Genomic DNA, 26307 nt, shown 5'->3' on the forward strand with positions numbered 1-26307 from the left:
GGGGGGGGGATATTTGATCGGTTTTGGAAAGTTCAAGGGGTAGAAAACCCGATTTTATAGTTTGGAGGGTGAAGTAGTCCACCCTTAATATTTGGGGTTGGGGGGAGGGAGAGTTACATAGACTTTTTCCTTAAAACAATTTATTTCTAGCAGAAATCAGAAGGCACCTTTCAATATCGAAAAAACAAAACACCTTTCAAATGAAGGGTCTCTTTGATACGGTGCTCCAACTTCTTGCAGCTCTTGATGTGGAGACCGGAGACATGTCAAACAGTCATCTAAAGAACATCTCTTATAAGGAGTCAGAAGGAATCAAGCCGTTTTTTATGGAGGAGTCGGAGCCGAAAGATACGATTTCTCTTTTAGGTCTTCCTCACAAGAATTAATATAAGCGGTGCAATTTTTGTCAAATATTTTGTGACTCCTTATAATGGTGCAATTTCTCCTAGGTTTTCCCCACAGAAATTACTACATGAGTTTTTTTTTCAAATATTTTTTTAAAACGATTTCAGCTCTGTATCTCTACTAGAAAAATTGTGCCCTACCAAACTAGCATCACGGTACGATCCAGGTCTGCCTGATGATTCCTGAAATGTGAAATGCTTCGCTAGGACTAGGGCCTTCCGTCTCCGAGGCTTCAACATGTCAACCAGCAAAAAGAGGAGCTCCACATCGGACAGCATCCAGGCCCCACCGTCCAGTGGGACGTAAGAAAGACACCCGGATCCTGCCCTCTCCTCACCCTCTCCACTTCCGTTTCCGACTCCGATCCAACCCAGCACCGCACCGCGCCGCGCCGCGCGAGCACGTCGGGCGCCGGTGCGGCAGGCGAGATCCGAGAGCACTCGTCCCCCGCGCCCCCGCACCCGCATGGCCGCCGCTGGCCCCAGATAGAGAGGCGCAGGCGGGGGCGTGCAGATCCAGATCCGGTGGGCGGCGAGGACGAGATCGCCCCCCACCACCATGGCGGGCGCCGTGTCGGCGCTCTTCCTGCTGGACATCAAGGGCCGCGTCCTCGTCTGGCGCGACTATCGCGGCGATGTCTCCGCGCTCCAGGCCGAGCGCTTCTTTACCAAGCTCCTCGACAAGGAGGTAAGTGGCCGATCGGCCTTCTCACCCTGCCTGTTGTCTGCCCCTGAGATCCGTGCGACCCTGGTGCTGACTTCTCGTGGAATGGGTAGGACGACTCGGAAGTGCACTCGCCTGTGGTCTACGACGACGCCGGCGTCACGTACATGTTCATCCAGCACAACAATGTCTTCATCCTCACAGCCGCTCGCCAGAACTGCAACGCGGCCAGCATCCTCCTCTTCCTCCACCGTGTCGTAGATGTACGTGCCCTCGCCCCCCTGTTTGAAGTGAATCGTTGATGACATTGTACCACTTGTTGTTCATGCGACCTGTGCGTGGGTACAGGTGTTTAAGCACTACTTCGAGGAGCTGGAAGAGGAGTCGCTCAGAGATAACTTTGTCGTTGTGGTAAGCAAATTTCAAGTACTTCTGTTTGATGTGCGGTTACTGGGACTTGACACGATGGAGCGCCCATTTTGTGCTTACAGTATGAGTTGCTTGATGAGATGATGGATTTTGGGTACCCACAATACACGGAGGCGAAGATCTTGAGTGAGTTCATCAAGACAGATGCATACAGGATGGAGGTCACGCAGCGTCCACCCATGGCCGTGACAAATGCTGTGTCATGGAGGAGCGAGGGGATCCGGCACAAGAAGAATGAAGTATGTTGATTTACTATTTACTATCTCTCTTTTTAATGAAGGCAATCATTTCTGTGATGGTACTTGACAAACCACCACACTTTGTATCTACAGGTCTTCTTGGATGTAGTGGAGAGTGTTAACATTCTAGTTAACAGCAATGGGCAGATTGTGAGATCAGATGTGGTTGGGGCACTGAAGATGCGGACATATTTGAGGTGAGTTTGCATTGTCAGCTTTATGACGTCATCTTGCTAAACATTATTAAAGACTTAAAGCAACTTATCATGTGATCACACAACTAAATAAATGTGACCTATAATTTAAGCCCTTGTAGAATACTGTTTCAAACAAGCGATCAATTTATTGTTGATCTATTTTTTTTTATAGAAAACAGCTTGCTTTACTATGGGCGAATTTGTTCCTGAGATCTACTGATTTATGCTGGATTGGATAGCACACCATATTACTATGGCCTCTCTTTGTTATGATATAGATTAGTGATCGAAAGATATGAAAATTTTAAATTGAAACTTGAGGATGTTACTAGTTCTGATTCCATTTATTTTTCTTGCTAGCTTATATGCTCAAATCTTTGTTCAGGGTATTTATTTTGTAATTCTTTTTCACTTCTGCTGGTTTTTGTGTTTTCCTTTTTGATGGAACCTGCTTGGAACTTCTATTTTACATGACTTAATTGCTTCATTTTTGTTTCTTTTCTTTTGGAAGCTTGTATATTTTCCTCTCCTTGAAGACTCTCCATCTTTATTTTCCTTGCAAGCTGTTTATAATTTTGTCATGCTTATGGGGTATAAGTTTATAACCGTACAAGTCTTGAAATAAGTCACAGAGAACACAATGAATACCCTGGGATTGCCAGTTATGCATATTGTAGGGATGGAATTTTATTAACGCTGTAAATATTTTGATATAATGTTTCATTAGCTAGCAATTGCTTTTGTCAACTTCAAAGTTTACTTAAGCAGAAAATGTCTCCTTCACTGTTATCTTAGATAATACATAATAGATATATATATTGATCTTAGGAGCTATATATTGTATTCCCTTCTGTAAATACTTGTATTGATAACTGGAAATAATATATATTCACAAGCAAGTTAACAAAGGTTGAAATTGAAACCTCAATCAGCAATCACTATCTAACAATAAAACGTCAAAACGAAGGTTTAGATGTCTTTACCAGGGTGAGTATACTACAGGAAGTTGACTAGTTGTGAGGTCAATAATTTATTCATGTATTTTTCCCTAAAAAATATTTTAATGATTTTTTTTTATATCCAGTATTCAGATAGATGTTTACTTGTCGAACCATGAAGTGAGATAAACTTGAAAGGTGCAAAACACATAGTTTATGCTCGTAATGTTTGTACTGCACCTAATTCTTATTTGCGTGGTACTACCTCCGTCTCCAAAAGAGTGTCATTCTAATTTTTCGAGGAGTCGATGAATCAAGTTGACCAAATATATACAAAAAAATACTAATATTTATTATGTGTAATAAGTATCATTGTTAAATTATGGAATATATTTTCATAATTAATCTATTTGGAGATATAAATGTTGATAATATTTTCTATAAATAGATGTTCATTTGATTTATTTAGTCAGTAGATGTATTTAGTCCAAACCTAGAATGACACTCTTTCAGGGACGGAGGTAGTATTTATTAGTTAATAGATGTTGGTTGTGTTTCTGCTGTACTGAGAATAGCTGGACTGGAGACCCATGGCCTACTTTAAAAACAAGATGTACGCAATGAGAATGTTTTTTTGAATTTCATTTGATGTATTCTTCTTCATGATATTAAAAGTGAACCTGCCGGCTAGGGTTTTTGAACTACTCATTTTACGCAGTCACACTTTAATATTCTTCTTGCATTCAGATATACACATCTGTAGCCCTAACAGTGAGATATTTTGAAACAGTGGAATGCCGGAGTGCAAACTCGGCTTGAATGATAGGGTTCTTTTGGAGGCTCAAGGCAGAGCAACTAAAGGAAAAGCGATAGACCTTGATGATATCAAATTTCATCAGTAAGCAAAAAATATTGCTCTTTTCTTCACCAAATCTGTTGCATCACTAATTCAGCGTGACCATTCTCCCTTCTCTTTTTAGGTGTGTACGTTTGGCTAGATTCGAGAATGATAGAACTATATCGTTCGTACCTCCTGATGGATCTTTTGATCTAATGACATACAGGCTTAGCACTCAGGTTCTCTTCCTGATCAACTGTGGAACGCTTTATAGAAGATATGAAATGTTTTCACTTTATCGTTTTCACATGCATGTCTTTATTTGATGTCCTTTAGGTAAAACCTCTTATCTGGGTCGAAGCACAGATTGAGAAACATTCTCGAAGCCGTATAGAACTCATGGTGAAGGCAAGGAGTCAGTTCAAGGAAAGAAGGTGAGCGCTATTTACAAAAGCAAGATTTGCTTGTCTGACAGGAATGGGCTTTTTTTTTTAAAGAATGGGTTTCTTTATTCCATTTACAGCACAGCAACAAATGTTGAACTTGAAGTGCCTGTTCCTTCAGATGCCACAAACCCAAATATAAGAACTTCAATGGGCTCTGCTGCATATGCTCCTGAGAGAGATGCAATGGTCTGGAAAGTAAAATCATTCCCTGGTGGCAAGGTAATTACTATCCAATTCCAAATTAATTTTTTTTCCATGTTCATTGCTACTTTGATGTGTGCTAATGTGCTGAAGCAATCCATCCTATAGGAATACATGTGCAGAGCAGAATTTAGTCTTCCTAGCATAACAGCGGAAGAAGGGGCCCCAGAAAAGAAGGCGCCGATACGAGTGAAATTTGAGATACCATATTTCACCGTATCAGGTATTCAGGTAATAGGTTGCTGTTTGAATATATTTGTCTATTTTTCTACTTGCTCTGTTCCAAATTATAAGACGTTTTGGCTTTTATAGACATAGTGTACATCTAAGTTCATAGCAAAAGCTATGTATCTAGAAAATCGAAAATGTCTTATAATGGAGGGAGTGGCATTCTATCAATTCTATCTTATCTGGAATCTTCAGCCACTGAATGGTGTGCTATATTGTATATTGTGCAGGTCCGTTATCTGAAGATAATTGAAAAGAGTGGTTACCAGGCACTCCCCTGGGTTAGATATATCACAATGGCTGGCGAATATGAGCTGAGACTTATATGAGTTTTCTCTTTTCTGGCTGCTGGAAGACATTTATGAAGCTGCAAGATACATATTTGCTCGAAAGACAGCAACCGGTTGGCATTTGGATGTTAGCCTGAAAGTCTTCTGCCGACCATACAAGGTTTTCCCCCCTGGGGCTTGTTCATCTTGTTAGGCTCACCTTACCTTGGTTATTGTAAGTTACCCATCAAGTATAGTTTTGGAAAAAAAGGATAATTTTAATTTTCAGTTCACTTGCATTATTATTGATTTATTTTTGTGGGTACCAAACTTGGATTTGTTTCATTCTGTATTACACGGGCTGATTTGAGTTCAACAAAACACTGCCACAACTGGTGATGATTCTGAACTGCAGGTTGAAACAATTTTGCCCTTCTTTACTGTAAATGTCGTTGTCATGTATCCAGGCAAAAGAAAGGGAACCTGCCAAAACTTATTATGACTTCTTTAGTTTCAACTATTTTTGTTTCCATTTCGAGAGGTCAACGACGCTGGTTGAGGTCCCTGTTGTGCCAATTTTTGCGTACTCTAAGAAAGTTCAGTGTGTCACGGTCTCAAAGTTGAGAATCCTTTTTGAGGAAGTTACTTGTAATGAACACTAATTTCATTTTGTAAACCTATCATATACATTGTCCTTTTACGTCTTGTTTGGATGTACTCGTATATATCTTAATCTACGTGTGTTTGAAGTGGATTGGGACTATGTTTCATTTCAATTCACTCCAATGTCCCAATCCATGTGTGTTGAAGTGAATTGGGATTTCATTTCAATTCACTTGGAAAGAGTGTATCCAAAGCTCTTACCAAAACGTGTCCTGTGATTGGTCGGTCAACGTGTGTTTTTCGAAGTCTACTGGGAGAAGTTATTTCGTTGCAATAGCGAGGAGACGCTACAAAACGTTCTCATGCATATTTCCTTTGCGTTTTCTACCCTGGATGCTATGGAATTTGGATTGCCTCCCCTCTCCTGTCCTGTGGCATGGATTTTATCAGATCCTTGTTCGATTTCGTTTTTGGCCCTTTCACGGAGTTTGTTCCCCAGGACTAAGGCTGGACGAAAAACTCGAAGCTCGTTAGCTCGCTCGGCTTGTGGCTGGCTCGACTCGGCTCGGCTCGGCTCATTATCATAACGAGCCGAGCCGAGCCAAGATTTTAGCTCGTTAGCTATAACGAGCCAACTCGAGCCAGCTCGCGAGCCGCTCGCGAGCTAAACGAGCTAAGCTTCCAGAAAAAAAAGTATCAAAACTTGTATTAGTTTTTGTATTACTTCATGTCTTGCATCTTACAATTGACTGGTAACTGGTCTAGACCCTATAAATTAGCTGATAACTGGTCTAGATGCATTTCTTTTATATTATTATTATTCTCAAACTTTAGATAAATACAAATATTATATTTTGTGTATTTTTTTATACCTGGCTCGCGAGCTTAACGAGCCAGCTCGAGCTTTTAACGAGCCGAGCCGAGCTGACTTTCTGGCTCGTTAGGATAACGAGCCGAGCCGAGCTAGCTCATTATCTTAACGAGCCAGAACGAGCCGAGCCCAAACGAGCCGAGCCGGCTCGTTATCCAGGGCTACCCAGGACCTTCCAGCATGTCTTGTCCTGCGACAGCTTCGTCCGTGCCATGTCTTGGAAATGACGGAGCTGGGAAGCGGGGAGGGATCATGTGGAGCTCTTAGTCAGCGTCGCGATCGAGCAGGGGATGAAGCCGATGACGGGCCGGCTGCAGTGATGAATGGAATCCAGGGAGGCTTTGGGGCGGGACACCGCGACGATATGTCTATGTTAAGATTGATCTCATCCGACTCAGTCCAACGACTGAGTCGGACCCTTTGACCGTGTCCGTATCGGGGACACACAACCGACCATTGGTCAGCAGGCCCCTGTCACACAGCGCTATAAGAGAGAGGTGGGCCCGGGCCCTAGACACGAGGTTGACGCCGTCGCTGGACCCTACCGAAGAACCCTAGAATCCCCTCCGATCGTGGGCAGCGTTGCAAGTGACGGGAAGCGCCGCCGGCAGCCCCCCGCACTCTGGACTCCACCGCGCCTACGCTGCCACGACACCGGCGTCCACATCGCTGCGGCGCCATGGATGCAACTGCGCTAGGGCGAGGTACAAGAACCAGTTTCCCCATCTAAGTCGAGATTATCCCCTGATCTACGTTTTTAGAGGTACTAGATTCTATCAATGGTATCTAAGCCAGGTTATCCTACTCTGTAGATTGTAGATCGGGGTAGAAAAGTGAAATAGAATTAGAACCGAAACCCTAACTCTAAGGATGAAGACCACCGTCACGCGGGAAGAAGACCGCGCCGCCGCTTCGACGGCGTGCGGGAAGGAAGCCACCCCTGAGCCGCCGTAGGGGCGCGTGGGATAAGAGAAAGAAAGAAGGGGAAGAACAACTGAAGAAAAGAGTAGCAGTGGGTTCAGCCAAACCCTAATCGACTCTTACCCAAACCCTAACCCGCGTAGATCTAGTTGGGGAAGAAAAATAGTAGCAGAGGTTTCGCGTTCGAACCCAAACCCTAACCCGACCCGACCCGACCCAAACCCTAACCCTAGATCGGACTTGCTCCGGAAGAAGAGAAAAGAAGATTCAAACAGAGAGAAGAAGAAAGGGGAAAAGGGAAGGGCTAGGGAGGCGGCCTACCTCGCCGGCCTCCACTCACCGAGTACTCCGGGAAGGGCTCCACAGTCGCGCTAGGGCACGGCTCCACGCTGCGCTAGGGCACCACCGCTAGGCCGCTCGACGGCGGCGCTGCTCACCCTGTTGGGGAGCACGTGCGCCGCGAGGGGGCCGGCGACGGCGCCATTTCCTCCGCCATGGGCACCTTCAGTCACTGCTGCCGCTCGGCTAGCACTGGGAGAAGAAGGCAAGGGAGAGAGAGCAAATGACTTAGGGTTTGGGGTGACGACGCCGTCGCCGGGTTTTGTTCATCCGAAACGCGCGCTCAGCCATTGATCTCCATCGAACGGTGCGTAGAAGCAACGGACCGGAGGCCGGCCCTAGGCGGGCGCGAGCGGGCGGGCGGCTTTGCCGGCCTAGGCCTAGGTTACTGCCTAGGAGGCACAGCGTGAGCGCAAGCAGAGTAGGCTGGGCCGGTTTTTGCTGTTGGGCCTAGCATACAGTAAAGAATGAATCAGTTTTTTTCTTTTCCAGTAAATGTTTATTTCCTGAAAAATGATTAATGGCTCAAGAAAATTAGCAAAAGAATTTTTCCTGTAGGTTAAATTCCCAAATTATGTTTAAGTTTATGCTGCAAAGTTTACTGTTTATTATCTTCTAATTAAATTCGAACTAACGAGATAATTTAATTCGAAGAGCAGTTATATTTAGTAAACTATGATTGAGTTTATCCTCTAATTAAATTGAAACCAATGGGAAAATTTAAATTAGAGGAGTAGTCCAGTTTTGTTTAAGTAAGATTATGGCATTGTCATTTTAAATAAGAATATGGTATTGTCTTTTTCTGACCAACGTTGATAATGGCAATATTATAATGAATTTAAGGTTAAGTTTAAATCTCTGATAAATTTTACACCAACGTGGTCAATTTTTTAGAGAGTAGTTAAGGACCAAGAAATGCTCCTAAACTAAAAGAATGTATTTCATTATCAAATTTCTGCTGCGATGAAGATGATGATCTTCTAATTAAATTCGAACCAATGGAAAAATTTAATTTTGAAGAGTAGTTATATAGATTTCAAGTTAATTTAGTAGTTTTAATGCATCAATTCTATTTTCTGTCCAACAGTGATGTGGAATTGATGCAGAAGCACATTGTATGTTTTACTTTTAACTGACAAGATTACTCGGCTGCATGTCAACGGGCTACAATGCTAGGGTATGTGAATGAAAAAGCTTGAGTCAAGCCAGTTCAGGACAATTTTTGTTAGTTTAATAATTTTTTAATTAAATTGTAACCAACGGGAAAGATTTAATTAGAAAATAAAGTATAAGTGAATGTTTTAGTCGTCATGACTAAGTTTTGTATAGATCTATTCTGCATGGGGAGAAGTTTTGGCATAGTACTTATGCTAGTCAATGCTGCATGGCGGGAGAAGTTTTGTGATGATTCACATGTTTTGTATCCTGCATAGCGAGAGAAGTTTGGGTAGCTATTATGCTGTCCGAGCATTGACCGTGGCACAATAGAAATGCATCGTCATGGTCAATACTAACCAAAAGGATAAGAAAAGATGCAAGCGTGACTTACAAAAAGTACAACTAATGATAGACCTCGTTGAGTTCTTAAGTGAAATAAGAAAAGTGTACTCCTAAACCGATCAAGAAATAACTTTGTTTACATGACACAATCATGTGAATAAAGTAAGTTATAAGTGTCTTCCTCGTTCATAGGTTTTCTGAATAGTTATCGAAATTATGGTAGTAAAGTTCATGCCATATTTCGAGGGCGAGAATATTAAGATCAATTAAGAAAAATACTCTTCATTAAGAGTGAGATAAAGATCCATTAAGAAAGATACTCTTCACTTAGAGTGAGATAAAGATTAATTAAGATGTATGCGACTAGTCAGAAGGAGTACAACGGTCATAATAATAATACCTCATAAGCAGAGAAATAGCTAAATTCCTAGATCTTTTAAAGTTCCGACAGGAAGATAGCATAGTCAGCATCAAAGATATTAAAGAGGTGCTTAAAGCGCCATATAAGGTTTTAACAGATTGAACCCAAAATAAGATATTTAAAGATATACTATCTTTAGAAAAGATAGAAAGATCTAGGGGAGTATGGTATGTAGATGGTATGTAGAGACCTAAGACTTGAAGAGAAGAGGGACTGCGTGTCCACTCTAGTGACTCAGGAAGCAATAAGTTTCTTAATACCTGTTGATGTTGTATGACTAATACAACACCTATTGTTGGCTCTTCGAAAAGATGAATAATGTAAACAAGGATCTTAGTGATACAGGAAGCCCTATACAATCAATTGCCTCTTGACAATGAAGAGCAACAACAACCCCATATGAAAGTGCCAGTAGTTGAGGCCCCAGAAGGTCTCAAGAATTAGTAAACCAGTTTTCCAATGACTATGAAGTCTATATTAGTAAAGAAATTCAAATGGAGGGTGATCCCACCTCATTTGAAGAAGCTATGTGAAGCGTTTACTCGTTTAAATGGCAAGAAGCTATGGAGATTGAAATGAATTTGAAGAATACCAATGATGTTTGGGATTTAGAAGAAATTCTATTGGAGCCAAAATAGTAGGCTGTAAAATGGTCTACAAGACAAAACGTGACTCCAAAGGGAATGTAGAAAGATATAAAGCACGTACTTGTAGCAATATGCTTTACGCAAAGAGAATAAAAAGATTACAATGAGAGTTTTCTCTCTAGTCTTATATAAGAATTCCTTTAGAATCATAATGGTGTTAATGGCAAATTACTGATTTAGAGTTACATCAGATGGATATAAAGATGATATTTCTCAATGGGGATTTATAAGAAAACAATTACATGGCACAACCCAAAAGATTTTGTCGTGGAAGAAAAGAATATATGGGATTGCCTGCCTGTAGAAATCCATTTATGGGTTAAAATAAGTCTCTAGATAGTAGTATTTGATGTTGATGAAACAATAAGAAAGTTTAGGTTTTAAGAAAAATGAGAAGGACAATAGCATTTATGCGAAGTTCAAGAATGGAAAATTCTTTTTCCACATCATGTGAATAGATAACATTCCACTCACTAGTAGTGATGTTAATCTGTCATTGAAGAAGAAGTTTTGTCCCTCAAGTTTTAATGTGAATGATCTTAGTGAAGCGTCATTGGTTCTAGGAATCAAAATTCACCAAGATAGAAGAAAATGGGGTATTAGGACTATCACAAAGGTATACTTAGAAAAGATTCTAAAGAAGTAAAGTATGCATGCGAGTAAACCTATGCCTGCTCCTATAGTCAAGGGTAATAGTTTTAGGAAACTTTAAGTGTTCCTGGAACCAATATGAGATCGATCAAATGAACATAGTTCCATATGCTTCAGCTGTTGGAAGCTTGATGAGTGTACAAGTACAAGTAAGAACTTACCCTGACGTAGTTTACGTATCTAGGATATTTTGGCAGAAGTCCAGTCCACATATAGATCACTGGAATGGAGTTGAGAATGTCTTGAAATTTTACAAAGTATCATAGGCCTCATGCTGAGTAAGAAAGAACAAGTATCCTCAAATAGTTGAGGGTACAAATGTTAAGTCTTGGCGAGATGTGTAGTGAAATCCACAACAGTTGCTAATACTCGTAGTTGGAGTATTATTGTGGAAAAGCTCCAAAAACAGTTGTGGTGTCATCAGTGATGCATACCATAGTATAGCTTGTCATAAGGCTTAAGGAATAGGACAAAAGGAGGTTAAGGGAATTTGTACCTAGATTTAACAATGGTAGACAACAGCAATAACCTATTTAAAGTAAGTTAACTCCTAAGACAACAAGTCAAATATGCTGCCAAACACATTGACACTAAGGTATATATTATAAAGGAGAAAATCCAGAATTATTTTGAAAAGCATTGAGCACATAAGTACCGAGTAAGTACTTGCGGATCCACTTACCAAAGGCTAACCACCCAATGCGTTCAGAGAATACACAGTCAACATGGGTTTATGGGAAAGCCTATTATTTCTGGATACCAAGGACCTAGTTGAGTATCTGTTTCAAAACAGAGAGGTGCGTTGTAGCTGTTTAATCTAATGGCAACAGACCGTGATGATGAGACACGCTCTATGCACTGATCTGTGATGGAATGGAAACAAGATAAAGTAAGTAAGTTAAGTTTAAGTCATAAGGTGAGATCAAGGGGGAGAATGTTAGGATTGATCTCATCCGACTCAGTCCAACGACTGAGTCAGACCCCTTGACCGTGTCCTGATTGGGGACACACAACTGACCACTGATCGGCGGGCCCCTGTCACACATCGCTATAAGAGAGAGGTGGGGGCTAGGGCGCTAGACACGAGGTTTGACGCCGCCACTGAACCCTACCAAAGAACCCTAGAATCCCATCCGATCGTGGGCAGCGTTGCAAGTGACGGGAAGCACCGCCGGTAGCCCCCCGCACTTTGGACTCCACCACGCCTACGCTGCCTTGACACTAGCATCCACATCACTGTGGGTGCCATGGACGTAACTGCGCTAGGGTGAGGTACAGTAACCAGTTTCTCCATTAAGTCGAGATTATCTTCTAATCTACGTTTTTAGAGGTACTAGATTCTATCAGTCTCTGCTTTGCCGTTGGCGCCGTCATGCCCTGACCTATTGACTTCACCTCTACAATTGTGAGAACCGCAAGCTGGCAAAGGTCCTTGAAAGTGACACCTTCCGGTGCATGCCATGGCTGAGACCTGAGAGTTTTGAACTTTTTTTTTGAAATAGAGTTTTGGGCTTTTTGATCTCTCAAACACGGGGCTTCTAGTGGACATCAGCGCTCTGTGGGACATTGGGACCCACAGCACCTCAGACATTTGACACACAAACCTCATCGTGCTGCCACAGGAGGTTAGGACGCTCGAAACTGGATCCACGGTGGCTAGACAACCTTAGTTATTTCGGCTTAAGTAGAAGATCTTCTCACGCAGATCGAGAAAATCTTCGAATCCCTGTCCCACCCATACACAGCGGCACCATGGCTCCATGAGATGAGCTCGAGGAGATGAGGTTCTTGCAGCTTTCGTGGATGTTGCCACTATGTGAAAAATGGTTTGTAGCAACGGGACAAATTTTTTGTAGGGGCGGCTGGTGATGGAGCTGCCCCTACAGTGGCATGCTCGAGAGCCCAGAGACCAGCCGCCCCTACAAATAGAATAGCAGGGGCGGCTAGTGATAAGAGCCGCCCCCTACAAATGGGTCTAATTTGTAGAGGTGGCTCACTCACCAGTCGCCCCTGGTGTTTCTATTTGTAGGGGCGGCTGGTGATTGAACCGCCCCTACAAATGCCCCGCGTATAATTACCTGCTATTTGTAGGGGCGGCTCAATCACCAGCTGCCTCTACAAATGACCCACATATAAAAAAACTGCAGCACCTTCTTTCTTATCGGGTCACTCACTCCAACCCATAAAAGAAAGGTGGGGAGGCCTTAGTCACCTTCCAAAAATTGCTCTACTAAGGGAGAATGTTTTGGTCTCGAATCCTTTGGTGGAGAGGTTGTAGAAGGTAAGAAAATACTATTCCACTTTTTTTGAAGTTTTAATGGTTGGTTAGTGAGTAATTAGAGTTTTGTTTTTCTCTCTCTTCTATGGTGCTTGAGCTACTTATGAAGCAAATTAGATCCTAAGTTTTGAATGTACTAGGGCAAATTAGGTAGGGAAACTAAGATCATACCCTTATTTGGTCCATGTTTCTTGATTTTAGTGAACAATTAGTTAATTTTATGGATATTTCATGTGCATGTAGATCTAGATCTAGGGTTTGGTTTTTTTATTAATTTCATTTTTTATAAATTTATGTTTGATGAAATTGGACTAGGGTTTGTATGAAAGATATTGGGTAAAATATAATTATTGCTAATTAGTTGTCTTTGAAATTAGTTTATGTAATCAACAAATATGTATTTTAATTATTTATGGATAAATGGGCCATTAATTAATTTTCCTCTACCATGGTATGTTTGTATGTTTCATGTAATTATATTTGATTTATATTCATATATATCTAAAGTATATACAATTATTTTCAAGTAATTATTAATTTGATTCATTTTTATATATATCTGAATAAGTAGTCCTTTAATGTTTGTTTTGTTATTGTTGTAAAAGATGGAGTACATGAACTCTTGGATGTATGGTTCGTTAAGGTTCAAGGCAGGTTTCCGTGAAGAGATGGATAAATTTATTGAAGCCGCAAAGAAGCATGCAACGACATTGACAGAGAATAAGGATACAATTATTTGTCCCTGTAAAGATTGCAAAAACTGTATGGCATAGGACAGATATGACTATCATCAGATAACATTTGATTATGTGAGGATTTGTTGAGGACTACATAGTGTGGATTCATCATGGTGAAATGGTTATTATTAACGACGAGGATGAGGAGGAATACGACAACGAAACCCTAAATCCCTGTCCCAATATTCAGCAGAGCTTGATGCACGAATGGATTTCGAGTTTGGCAATGAACAAGGTGGTGATGCTGGTGGTTGGGATGGTAACGATGAAGGTGGTGCCAATAATAATGGTGGAGCACTATGTCGGGGATGAAGATGATTTGGAGGACATGATTTGAGCCATTGGATCAGAGATTTTACTAAATAGTCCTAAAAGGTCTAAAAAATTTGGAAAGGCATGACAAAAGCATCGAAGGAGACCGTGTATGGTGTTGAAAATGAGTTGTCCGACACATTGGACATTGCTACGTTTTGTGCTTGAGCTGCTCATCCTGAAGGCTAAGTACGGCTGGTTAGACTATAGTTTTAATGATCTGTTGCATCTCCTATCATGGGTGCTGCCACAACCAAACTTAGTTCCCGCCAACACATGCCAAGCGAAGAAGGTCATAAGTCCATTGACAATGGGGGTTAAAAAAATCCATGCATGCCTCAACCACTGTATACTTTTTTCATGCTAAAATGTTCAAGTCACTAGATAAATATCCCTGGTGTGGGGCCAGCCGGTACAAGAACAATGACCTTTACGGTGGGGACAAAGCCTGCACGGGGAAAATGAGGAATAAGAAGGGTACAAAAAAGATGGTACAAGAATCTCAGTCCCCAGAGGACACTCCATTAGGGAACGATGCAAAGCAGAGAAGAATTCTAGCATTGGTAATGTGGTACCTACCAGTGACCGACCGCTTGAGACGTATCTTCCTAAACCCTAAAGAAGCTGTACTCATGACATGGTGGGATGATGAGCACAAGGTGGATGATGATAAGATTGCACATCCAGCTGATTGTAGTCAGTGGCAAAGGTTTGATGTGAAGCACAAAGAATCCAATGGTAGAAAAGTGTTCATCAACCATGATTACAAAGAGATGAGTCGGGCGCATTACAGTGTCTTACAAAGTACACAACTGATGCAACCGTACATTGATGAACACTTGGCTATCATTATGGCGGAGAGAAATGGTCGTTAAGATGATTGGGTCATGAAACAGCATAAGCAATGACTAACTACATGGTTGAAGGATCAAAATATACCACCTAGAGAAACCATAGACTCTATTACCATTAGTAGGTTGGCAGAGGGGCCATCGAGATAAGTGATATCTTGGAATGCTTATGACATCAATGGGTATACGTACTATACCCACGCAAAGGATATTAAATATGTGAACCAAAATAGCGACGTTCGAATAGAGGATCTCGATGGATTGGGGCGAAAGATCCAATACTTTGGCATCATTGAAGAGATAGGGGAACTTGACTATGGAAGGGATATAATGGTGGCCCTATTTCGATGCCGCTGGATCAAACAACACCAACTGAACGAGATCGGATTGAGAGTCCTAGACCTCGAAAATCTAGGCTACCAAGATGATCCTTGGGTGCTCGCTTCATGTGTCGCATAAGTTTTCTATATGTCTGACCCACAAAGTAACCTCCCTCCGAAGAAGAAGACAAAACACGTGGTTGCCTTCGGAAAATATGACATTATTGGAGTTGATGGCGTGGACGACGTTGAAGCTTACAATAACTATGATGAGATGCCTCTACTCACATGCTTTCATAAGAAGATGAAAAAGAACCTATCTAAAGACATATTGCCATGGGAACGAAAAGGTGTCAAGGACAAAGTCGTTACAGCGGGCTAGCTAGTTATTGAATGTGGAGTGTTTGTGTAAGTGTGTGTTTATAAGACTTCATTTATACATGCGTGTGAGACTATATATTTATGTATGTGTGTAAGACTATATATTTATGTATGTGTGTGAGACTACATTTATGCATGTGTGTGAGACTACCCTTTGCAACATCCAGATGAATCTATTTTAACATCCACTCTATTACTACTAAAATTTTATAAAATCACTTAACACTTTATGAAATGAAGAAATTGCCAAAATAAAAGTAGGAAATAGTGATGTGTTCAACGACTTTTATATTCATCACCTTTATAGCTGAAATCATTTAGTGGTTGAAAATCAGGTTTGAAGCTGTCACTTTTTGAAATTTAAAATTTGAACTGTTCAAATTTTGTTAAATAAAAAGATGACCAAAATAAAAGTTGTAGATAGTGATGTGTTCAACAACTTTTATATTCATCACCTTTACAGCTGAAATCATTTAGCGGTTGAAAATCATATTTGAAGCTGTTATTTTCTGAAATTCAAAATTTGAATTGTTCAGAATTAGTGACAAAGATAGATGACTAGACTAAAATGATAGAGCATAATTTTAAAAATTTTAGAAAAAAAACCATCACATTTGGAGTTAGTATGAGGAAGAAAAACTAGTTACAAGTTTCAGCCACAGATTAAAAAGAGAAATCACACTTGTTCATCATTGATCATCATGAACAATTGTGATTTTTCTTTTAATCTCTGGGTAAAATAGGTAACTAGTCTTTCTCTCTCATACTAACTCCAAATATAATGATTTTTTCCTAAAATTTTCTAAAATCATGCCTATCAAGTTACTGTGTTGATTTGATCATTCTTTTCATTTAACAAAGTTGGAGGAATTCAAATTTTCAATTTTTAAAAAAATGACAAGTTCTAATAAGATTTTCAACCATTAAATGATTTCAGCTGAAAAATGATGAATACCAAAGTTGTATAACTCATCAAGATCTACAACTTTTATTTTAGTTATTTCTTCATCTGATAAAGTGATAGTAAACATTATTTACAAATCAACATGTCTCTCGTATAGTTCATGGAACTATAAGTCATATGTGAATTTATGAACAATGTTTACTAATACTTTGTCATATGAATAAGTGACCAAAATAAAAGTTATATATAGTGATGAATTCAATAACTTTTATGTTTATGACTTTCTTATTTGAAACCATTTAATGTTTCAAAATCTTATTTAAAGTTGTTATTTATTAAAATTCAAAATTTGAACTGTTCAAATTTGGTCAAATAAAAAGATGACCAAAATATAAGTTGTACATCTTGATGAGTTCTACAACTTTGATGTTTACAAAAATTTTATTTAGGTCATTTAGTGTCCTAAAATTCTCTTTGTTGTTTTGAAATTCAAATTTTAAATTTTTAAAATATTATTTTTGTAAAGGAGAAAATATAAAATTATATTATATATATATCATGAAATTGTTTATATTTATATTTATTTATACATATATAGAATAATCAAAAAAGTATTATATAAATTTACACTGTGTTCTTTATATATAAATTACAAAATTATTAATTAAAATAAATTTAAAAATATTTGTAGGGGTCGGCTTACTCAGGAACCGCCCCTACATATCGATTTGTATGGGCGGCTGGATCAGGAACCACTCCTAGAAATGATCTGTGGTATATAAGCAAGAGCTCCGTCCATCGTTCTATGTACTGGGCGCTTTCTTCCTCTCGGACGTCGACAGGCTGCCGATTTTTTTCTCCGCCGCCCCATTGCCGTCGCCGCCGTCTCATGTGGCCTACAACTGCCTTCTCTGACCTCCTTCCATCCTCACCTAACTGCACCTTCCGTCCACCGTTCCCCAACCACCGCCTTTCCATAGGCCACTAGGGCTAGGGTTTGAGCTCCGCCGGCTCGGCCACATGCTCTAGCTGGTGTCCCCGCCACCGGCGCTTCCTCTCCGACCTCAACCACCGAACTCGCCGGCCCGCGCGCGCTCTCCGACATCCCTCCACCTCGCTATCGCTTGGTCTCTCTCATGCATGCGACGTTGATGCGGGGGTCGCTCTCGGGCGCTCCTCCTCCGCCGCCACCTAGCTCATCCATCACCGCCACCTCGCTCCTCGTCCGCCATCGCCATCTCCACCACCACTGCCATCTGTTTCGAAGGTCAGTGCACCTCATCTCCTTCATTGCAGTAGTTTCTGGATCCACTAGGGTTTGACCCACACCTCATCTCTCATTCTTCTCTTGTCACACCGTTTCTTGTGGATCCTAAAATTTTGTGTGTGCATCTGTTAAATTGGTTTCTGATTCGATAATTGAATGTTAGGGATCTGCTCATTTGCATAGCTTACTACCTTAGCAAGCAGCCGCTAACACAGTTGCTGAACTTGTGTGCTTTTGATGGTGATTGCCTAGCAAATTATGTTTTTGTACTCAAACCAATTCCTGAAAACCACATTGCCTTGTGTTATCTGAGATAGATTGGAGTCATTAGTCTTATTTGCTCGCATGACTTGGATTAGCAATAAATTGACAGTGTTCTTTTTACAGGAAATACATTAAACAAATCAACTGTTCTGTAATAATCTTGAATAAAATCAAATGTTCTGTAACTATAATATGCACATTGTTGTAAGTAGACTTTCCAATGCCCCACCTCCTAAAATGGATTTTTTTCTACTAGTGGGGGTTATGATTCCCAAGAGTATCAATCCTGATGCTTGCCATGAAAATTGCATTATCCTTTATACCTAATTAGGAGACCATACTACTGGATTTTTCTATAATTTGATGAAGCTACATCATGATAATTATCATTTGCTCAGTCTAAACGGGCAACCGTCATAAACAATTTTCTTGCTGATACATGTAGTAGTCAATCATCGTTCGGATCCTAGGCTAAACGACCTAAGATATTGTTTGGTTCACAAAAATGTAGCATTACCGGTTTACGGAGGGGAATAGAAACCGATACTTGTGTTTGGTCAGGGTCAGGCCGTAATCAATTACGGCATAATTAAATACCGGTCTCGCTCCGTGCACTGTTGATTCCTCCGTCCAAGCGCCACTAGCAAACATCCCCTGCCACTGTCCGTTGTTACCATCCACATCAAACCATTATTATTTATTTGGCTGTCGTCTCACCTTTGTACATTATCTTCTTCCTCGCTAGCAGCTATATTATGTCATCATTTAATTTGTTTGCATGCTGTAGAGTGATGTGGACACCGTTACCTTGTTTTTGTTTGGTTGGAAGCCACACTTATAATAATCAGACTGCATGCTTGCATTGGTTATACCAAAGTATGTCATATGTTTACAGACTGTCAAAATATGTGCTTGCCTTTATTTTTACAGGGTTGGAAAGCTGTACTAATGTTTTTAGTCATTTTATTTGATTTTCCTTCTTTCTACCATTCTTTCTACGAATAATGTTAACAAAACACCAGTTTGGTTCTTGTTTGTTGAAACTAACAGCCACTGTATTTATTCATAAATGATGTGTTTGATCATGCCAATGGTTGCTTTGGCAAGCAAATAAACACACAGCTGGATGTGGCTGTGTGTGATCATGCCACTGTTTTTTATTGTAGTCTTTGTGTTATCTCTTAAGTTAGTCTTGTAGATTTTATTGAAATGTTTTCATTAGCTTATAGTTATTAGTGGTTTAGTTTTAGTAGTCTTTTTTTTGTTCAGTTTCATTCATTTCCATTTTTGATGTGGCTGTGTGTATTGACTGTGCTTTCATTTGTACAAGTGTGAACTATTTCAATTTTTTTTGTTGAATCTCAGTTCAGTTAATAACTTGAGCCATGATGTGTTGCATCTCAGTTCTGTTAATAACTAGTTTTTGTCATGAATTTTATCAGTTTTCCTTATGCAGGAAATTGCTTAGGTTTATCATATGATTTATTTTGTTTGATTTCCTCTTCCTTCTGCTGTTGCACATTATACTTTTTTCAAAATAGTCATTTATGTGTTATGTGATATGCTGCAATACTATTCTCGTGGCACAAGCATTTTTAGCACTATTAGTTGGTCCTTTTAATGTCTGTGTCTTTCCAAAGTAGCCTGAGTCATTAGGATAGGGTCGTGGGAATTCTAGTGGAGATGACAGAGATCCACTTAGAACCTTTCTTGCAGAAATGGAAAAGCTTGTTCACTACTATGGTCCTGAAATCATTATATGTGTCATGCACTTCTAGTGTCTACATCCATATCCAGATCAGAACAGCAAATGTTATTGGTTGGAACTGGGTTTCTTTTCTTGATCAGGTGATTAACTGTGATACCACTATTTGTACTTTAAGGAAGTGTAGGCCACAGATTTAGGTCATTGCTGGAAAGAAAAATCTGATACGCTACCACATCCCGTTTCAAAACCTGTTGTGCCCACTTTTTAGTGCATAATTTTTAAAATTTATTGCTTTTAGCCATCCGAAAAGTGGCTCGGGGAAGCGTAATACGGATTGTGTGGATAAGCCAAACTTCTCTTAAAAATGATAATTTTTTGAAGACCTGTCAGAAAGGCTTGCTTCTCTTTTCTATAGTGCTACCGGGTAACATTGCTAGGACTCATTGTCTCGTACAAGCAGATGCTACTGCCTGATTCAGTAGCGCACTAGATGGTGATCAAACCGTCTTCTTGATGATGTCCCCCTCCCTGAACTCAACTACACCGCAACAACAACAGTACCTCCCTCTCTGTTGCACCCCAAGCTGATCCTTTGCGCCATCCATTCTTCTGTGATCCCAACCACCTCCTGCAACCAGGAAGGAGTCATGGCTGTGCAGAACTGTTGGTTCTGTTCTTCAGTTGCTTTGCTTGCTTGGTCCCTTGGTTCCATCAACATTCATTCAATTGAACCAAACAGCAGCAGTTGCTGCTTTACAGTTAACGAACGACTTTACCTTCTCTCTCTCAGCTGTGACAGCGCCATAATAAATAATAAATGTGATATTAAGCATATGATATTCACGTGTGAACGAGCAAAGTCAGTATGGCAGCTGTTGCTTTTTTTTGGAAAGCAGCAACTGTTTTTTTTTGCCAAATCTCCGCTCTCCTCTATTTTTGCCACCTTTCCTATCCTCTATGTTTGGAAAGCAGCAACTGCTTTTTTTTACACCTTTTCCTCTCTATGTTTGTTAAGCAGCTGTTGCTTTTTTTTTTGTCAAATCTCCCCTCTCCTCTCCTCTCCTTTGTTTTGTCAATGATGAAATTGTCTAAGTCCATACATTATATAGAATATGAGCTGATGATCAAGAACTTGTGAGGAACTTGGCATCATTAGCAGCCGCCCCTACATTACCTTCTCCTCTCTTCTCTGTTATGATGTCTTGATGCTCTAAGTTCATGATCAAATGATGATTGATATGTTTCTGAGGCCTCTACTACTGCTACTACTCATTTTTTTATATAGTGTTGTTTTATAGGACTACTTTGGTTTATTGACCTTTTTGATTTCTTATACCTTCTCACGTACCTAAAGCAAACTTTCTTGCATCTATTAGAATAAAGCGCGAAATAATATCACGGACACCAGACAGTGCAACCCGATGCTCCGAGCATGATGAGGAGCCAACCTATAAGGAGCAAGCACTAGAGGACCAACTTACTCAGGAGCAGTTCAATAACGAGTTAGAAAAGGATCTAGAAGTGATGCTTACTCAGGAGCAATGTGATAAGGAGGAAGGGGGAAGCAGAAGGAAGAGCAGGAGAGGCTGCTGAAGGCAAAGAAGAAGAGGATGACGATGATGACGACTCAGAAGAGGGATATGTAAGTCCCGAGGATCCTTTCCCACGTGAAGCCAGAAGGAGGCCAACGGAGGAAGATTTGGACAAGGATTTTGACCCAAACGAGGAGGTAGGGATAAAGTCTTAGCTTATAAATTTTGCTAAAGCTTTGGCTATGTTACCTCTGCTAACACTTTGACCTGTCATATATATAGGTCCCTCCTGAAACTCAGAAAAGACGACGTCGACATCCGCGACATCTCGCTGGACAAGACGGAGTAGAGGAAAGAAGAGCAGAGGCAACAGCCACAGAGACGGACATTGAGGCCTCTGCTCCACAACCTCAAGACACAACCACGACTACAAAGCCTAAGAGGAAACGAGGGGATAGAAAAGCAAATCTATATCCAGATAAGGCATGATATGTGATAACGGAGGTCGGGTCAGCAGGGGAGATCCTTGAGCCGAAGGAATTAAGAGGACGATTTCGTAATGCGATCGGGGCCTGAGTTAGAGATAAATTGAACCCAACAATCCCTAACTGGAAAGAGGTACTAGAGAAGAAAAAGGATGAACTATGGGATAGGTAGCTGAAGCTCAATTTTAGATTTTCGGAGGGTAATCACGAACTGGTAAAAAAGAATGCTTTCAGGATGATGGGAGAGTCATTCCGACGTTGGAGGTTAGAGCTCAACAAAAAATATATCCAAAAGGGGTTAACTCTCTTCAACGAGTTTGGCAAAATAACTTCTAGTCAATGGGAGGAGTTCGTGGCTCAGAAGACTTCACCAGAGGCATTAGAGCTCAGTGCCCATTACACCGAGCTGGCGAAGAGGAACAAACACCACCATCATTTATGCCTTGGTGGCTACTATGCCAAGGAAGAGCAGTTTAGGAAGATGGATGAAGAGAATATAGCTGCTGGGAATATGGATATGACGAATTTGAAGGTACGCTCAAGGAATTGGATATATGCGTGGAGTACAGAATCATCCGGCGGTAATCTTAAGTTTGATAAGCCGGAGACCCAAGAGGCAGTATCAAGGATACTGAAATATGTTGAAGACAAGGAGAATGTCTAATTCAATCCTTCCAGAGAGAGGGACGAGCTTAGCCTTGGCTTGAGAAACAAGGAGCACACAGGCCGCACCAGGGGGCTAGGGAAAAGGATGATCTGGAAGCACGGATTCGAAGAGGACAGGCACATGTATAAGAAACATGGCAGAGACCAGGAGACTAATCTTGAGCTCCAAGTAAAGGCTCTAGTTGCGAAGACGTTGGAGGAGCAAGGACTATCTACGGAGCCACGGACATTAATGACGCCACCAGGAGAACTGGCATTAGTTGGCAGCCCTCTGAAAGTTCCTAACAGCTAAGGTTCCACTGCAGCCACAACCTCCGTCAATTGCATACGGGAACCAACTAGTTGCACCTTAGTGTTTCTCAGCGGCCGGTAGAACATTGTGATGGAGGTGGCAACGGGTGTGGTACATCCTCCCGGTGGCTTACACCATAATAATAAGATACCACTAGACTACACTAGGGTCGAGGTGCATACTGTGAAGCCCGAGTTCATGCAGTGGAGGATAGACTACGCAACTCCTGAGGGGCTGGTGTTACTCGGAGATGTAATGGGATAGTTCATCCTCTGGCACAAACGGGACATTATATTGACTGCTTCTTCGCTGCCTCCCCCTCTCCCAAATTTGGAGCGAGTTGTTGAGGTCGGGGAGATATTTTCACCATCTCATGACCACCACATTCCTAAGATGCCACATTCTTCTCCGCCTCCTAGCAAGCATGTGCCTGATAAGCCACAACCTTCTCCAGCTCGTACCGAGCAAGTGCATGATGAGATGCCACAATCTTCTCAACAAGCACAACCGATATATGAACAACGAGTGCCTCCTGAAGAAGGTGATGCACAAGAAGATGAGGACGTGCCTGAATGGGAACTTTGAAAGAAGCATCCAATCACCATAACACCAGTTTATGTTCCGATGAAAGACGTCTCGCCGGTGCACAAGTGGTATTCCCATGACCAGTTCAAGCCTGAGAACCAAGTTAAAAAAGTCACATCACGGAGTTCTGAGGAGGCCGTCACTAGCAAACTCCACCAAACAGCAAAGCAGTATCCAAATATTGATGCCATCAAATGGTCAAAGGATTGCCCGAAAACATATGAAAGAGGCAAGCCCTTCCTACCAAACCGGGACATCCAAGCGCCTACCACTTGAATGAGAAGGTTTCATGATTAGGTACTTGCAGTGTTCTCTCAACGAGCATAGACCTCGTACGAGCATGCTTCCCCACCGGCACATTTGGAAGTCCAACCAGGAAAATTGTCTTTGACTTCAATGACATGCAGACTATGCTTTTCACCTCGGAGCAATAGAGATGAATCTAATTCGCACGTGGTGCCTGTAAGTCCTTGCTCCTCCCGATATGATATGAATATAATCTTTGAATTTTGTTGTAACTAACCCACGCCAGTAATTTATAGAATTCAAGTGCACATTGTCAAACTAAATGCCAAGTGTGAAAGCTAGGTATATAGACCCTCAAGCTATAGCACAAACAAATTTTAATTACCCTAAATAGTGGAAACTAGATGCCAAAGAGCTAGCTGATGGAAAGACTCTTAGGGAGAAAGAGCACATCCGTACGGTGAAACTAAGGGAAGAGTCCCTTAAGGTTGCATCATACATTGCCCTGGCTTTCAAAATTGTCCAACAGCACTCTACTATATGGCTACCATACAACTTCGAGTAAGTTTAACTCTATACTTAAAGCTTTGTTCGATATATTTTATTCGATGCAAAAGAGCTTATCTAGTTCTATAGTTAAATCCATGTAGCAACCACTGGATTTGTATAGGCGTTGATGTTGGGAGCAGCATGGCATGGGTCTTTGATTCAATAGATAGGGACCCAGTGCCATACAAACACTTCATATCGATTCTCAAGACGTATATATATCGACAATCCTCATTAGCTTATATGTCTGTATACATACCTATAACGTTCACTTTTGGATACTAACAAGTTGTATTTGCTAAAATAATTCAAATAGGGCATTTATGTTCTATGTCACTAAACATCACGGAAGGCATGATCCAGCAAGAAAGGAAAAACTGGCTATAAAAATACTATGTGCGGTAAGTGTAACTTATTTCTTCAGTACTCCATTACATGGCTGTCAAAAGCATTACTTAATATTTTCATATGCAAAACACACATTGCCCCAAGCAGAAGTCTAGGAGTGTACATTGTGGATACTATATATGTTCTATGATGAGTAACACCGGTGCCTATAGGAGACACCCCTTAAGGGTAAGTTTGAACCTCTTCACCCATAGTATAAAAACTTCGTACATGGTATAAATACTAAACCAAAACTTGTTCTCTTATAGTGGAACGAAGAGAAAGAAATAAAAAGAGACCCATACAAGGATGACCAACAATTAGAGCTCGTCGGCGACCTTTGCAACTTCATATTGGACCAGATTGTACACGTCAAAGGCACCTACCATGACCGAGAGTCTGACTTAGGTAGAAATCCTCAGTACCAACACCTTCATAAGACCGAAAGGCTAGCTCTAGGCCGTTGATAACAATGTATATGGAATTTGACATTAGTTTTACCTTGTGAATTATGTCTATTTAATGATGGATTGTATATATTCTTGTGAATTATACTTGTAATTGTAGTTTATATAATACTCTTGAGCGAACGCGGTTCGAAACGTTGGTCACGGGGCGTTTGGTGAGACGTTGAGCGAACACGGTTCGGAACGTTGATCGCTCACTCGCAACACGAACGTGGGAATACGCGGAAACAAAAGGGCTGTTCTGGTCAAATTTGAATTGTAAATTTGGATTTTTTTTGCGGAAAAATATACTGTAGGGGCGGTTCTAGACTGAACCGCCCCTACAAATAGGTATTATAGGGGCGGCTGATAACACCAGCCGCTCCTACAAATCGATTTATAGGGACGGTTTGGGAACCGCTCCTATAAATACATGATTTGTAGAGACGGTTTGGTAGGGATGACTAGCCAAACCGTCCATACAAACAGTCTTGAGCCGCACCTATAAATAATAGGGAAAATTATCTGTTGGACATCCAAAGTGATGGTCCTTTGCTGGCGGACACCCACTTTGGAGCCTTTTGCCAGAAGACACTCTGGTTCGGTGAAATTAGGCCACAGGACACCGCGGACCGGTTGCAGCGGTTTGAGGAGAGAGAACAGCGGTGAAATGACATTCTTGCCCCTACCGCTTTCTTCTTCCTCTCGGCGTGCCCGTGATGCCGCCAAGCGGGCCCCGCCTGCCAGCCGCGCCGAGCCGCTGATGCCTTGGCCCCACGCGTCAGCGGGAGACCGTCGTCTTCCCCGCTCCGCATCGTGTGGACGCCCGCGCCTCCGTCGATCCGCCCGTGCGCGTACCCCGAGGATGGCCGCGGCCTATAAAGGGACTGCAGCAGAGCTGCTGCCGACGCCTAGACCCCTAACCCTAGCCACGCCGCCATAGCCGCCGCCACAAGCTCGGAGCCGCCGCCGTCGATCTCCGCGGCCACCTTGTCTCCACCGATGAGACCGCCGCTGCGAGCTTCGCCCCAAGGTGAGCTATCCGCTGGTGCCCTTCCCGCCCTCTCCCTCGCTTCCACGTGCCCGCACGCCCTCGTCGTTGTAGCGCCGCCACCGCTGCTCCGCTCCACCGCGTGCACTGCCGTCTCCGGCCAGCCTCGGCAGTTGTAAACCCTCGCAGCGAGATCGCGAGACCGAGCCGCACCTGCCCGTGCCCTCGCCTTGGCCCACCGTGCGCCGTAGTCCTGCGACGCCGATCTCCGGTGAGCTCACGCCGGCCACCCATGGCTCG

At 41.7% G+C, this 26307-nt stretch overlaps 1 protein-coding gene across 1 annotated transcript; it reads left to right on the top strand.

Annotated features, from left to right (window-relative positions):
- The first annotated feature begins 689 nt into the window (after positions 1-689).
- On the top strand, positions 690-5234 carry LOC136458799 (AP-1 complex subunit mu-2-like). The gene is made up of 11 exons (XM_066458724.1): positions 690-1092; positions 1182-1331; positions 1417-1479; positions 1560-1736; positions 1830-1933; positions 3662-3769; positions 3852-3948; positions 4046-4143; positions 4233-4374; positions 4465-4587; positions 4815-5234. The coding sequence occupies exons 1-11, from the start codon at positions 964-966 to the stop codon at positions 4911-4913; spliced, it is 1290 nt and encodes a 429-aa protein (XP_066314821.1). The 5' UTR covers positions 690-963; the 3' UTR covers positions 4914-5234.
- Positions 5235-26307: the final 21073 nt, after the last annotated feature.

This window comes from Miscanthus floridulus, chromosome 6 (genome assembly GCF_019320115.1).
Source record: "Miscanthus floridulus cultivar M001 chromosome 6, ASM1932011v1, whole genome shotgun sequence".
Classification (NCBI taxonomy): Eukaryota; Viridiplantae; Streptophyta; class Magnoliopsida; order Poales; family Poaceae; genus Miscanthus; species Miscanthus floridulus.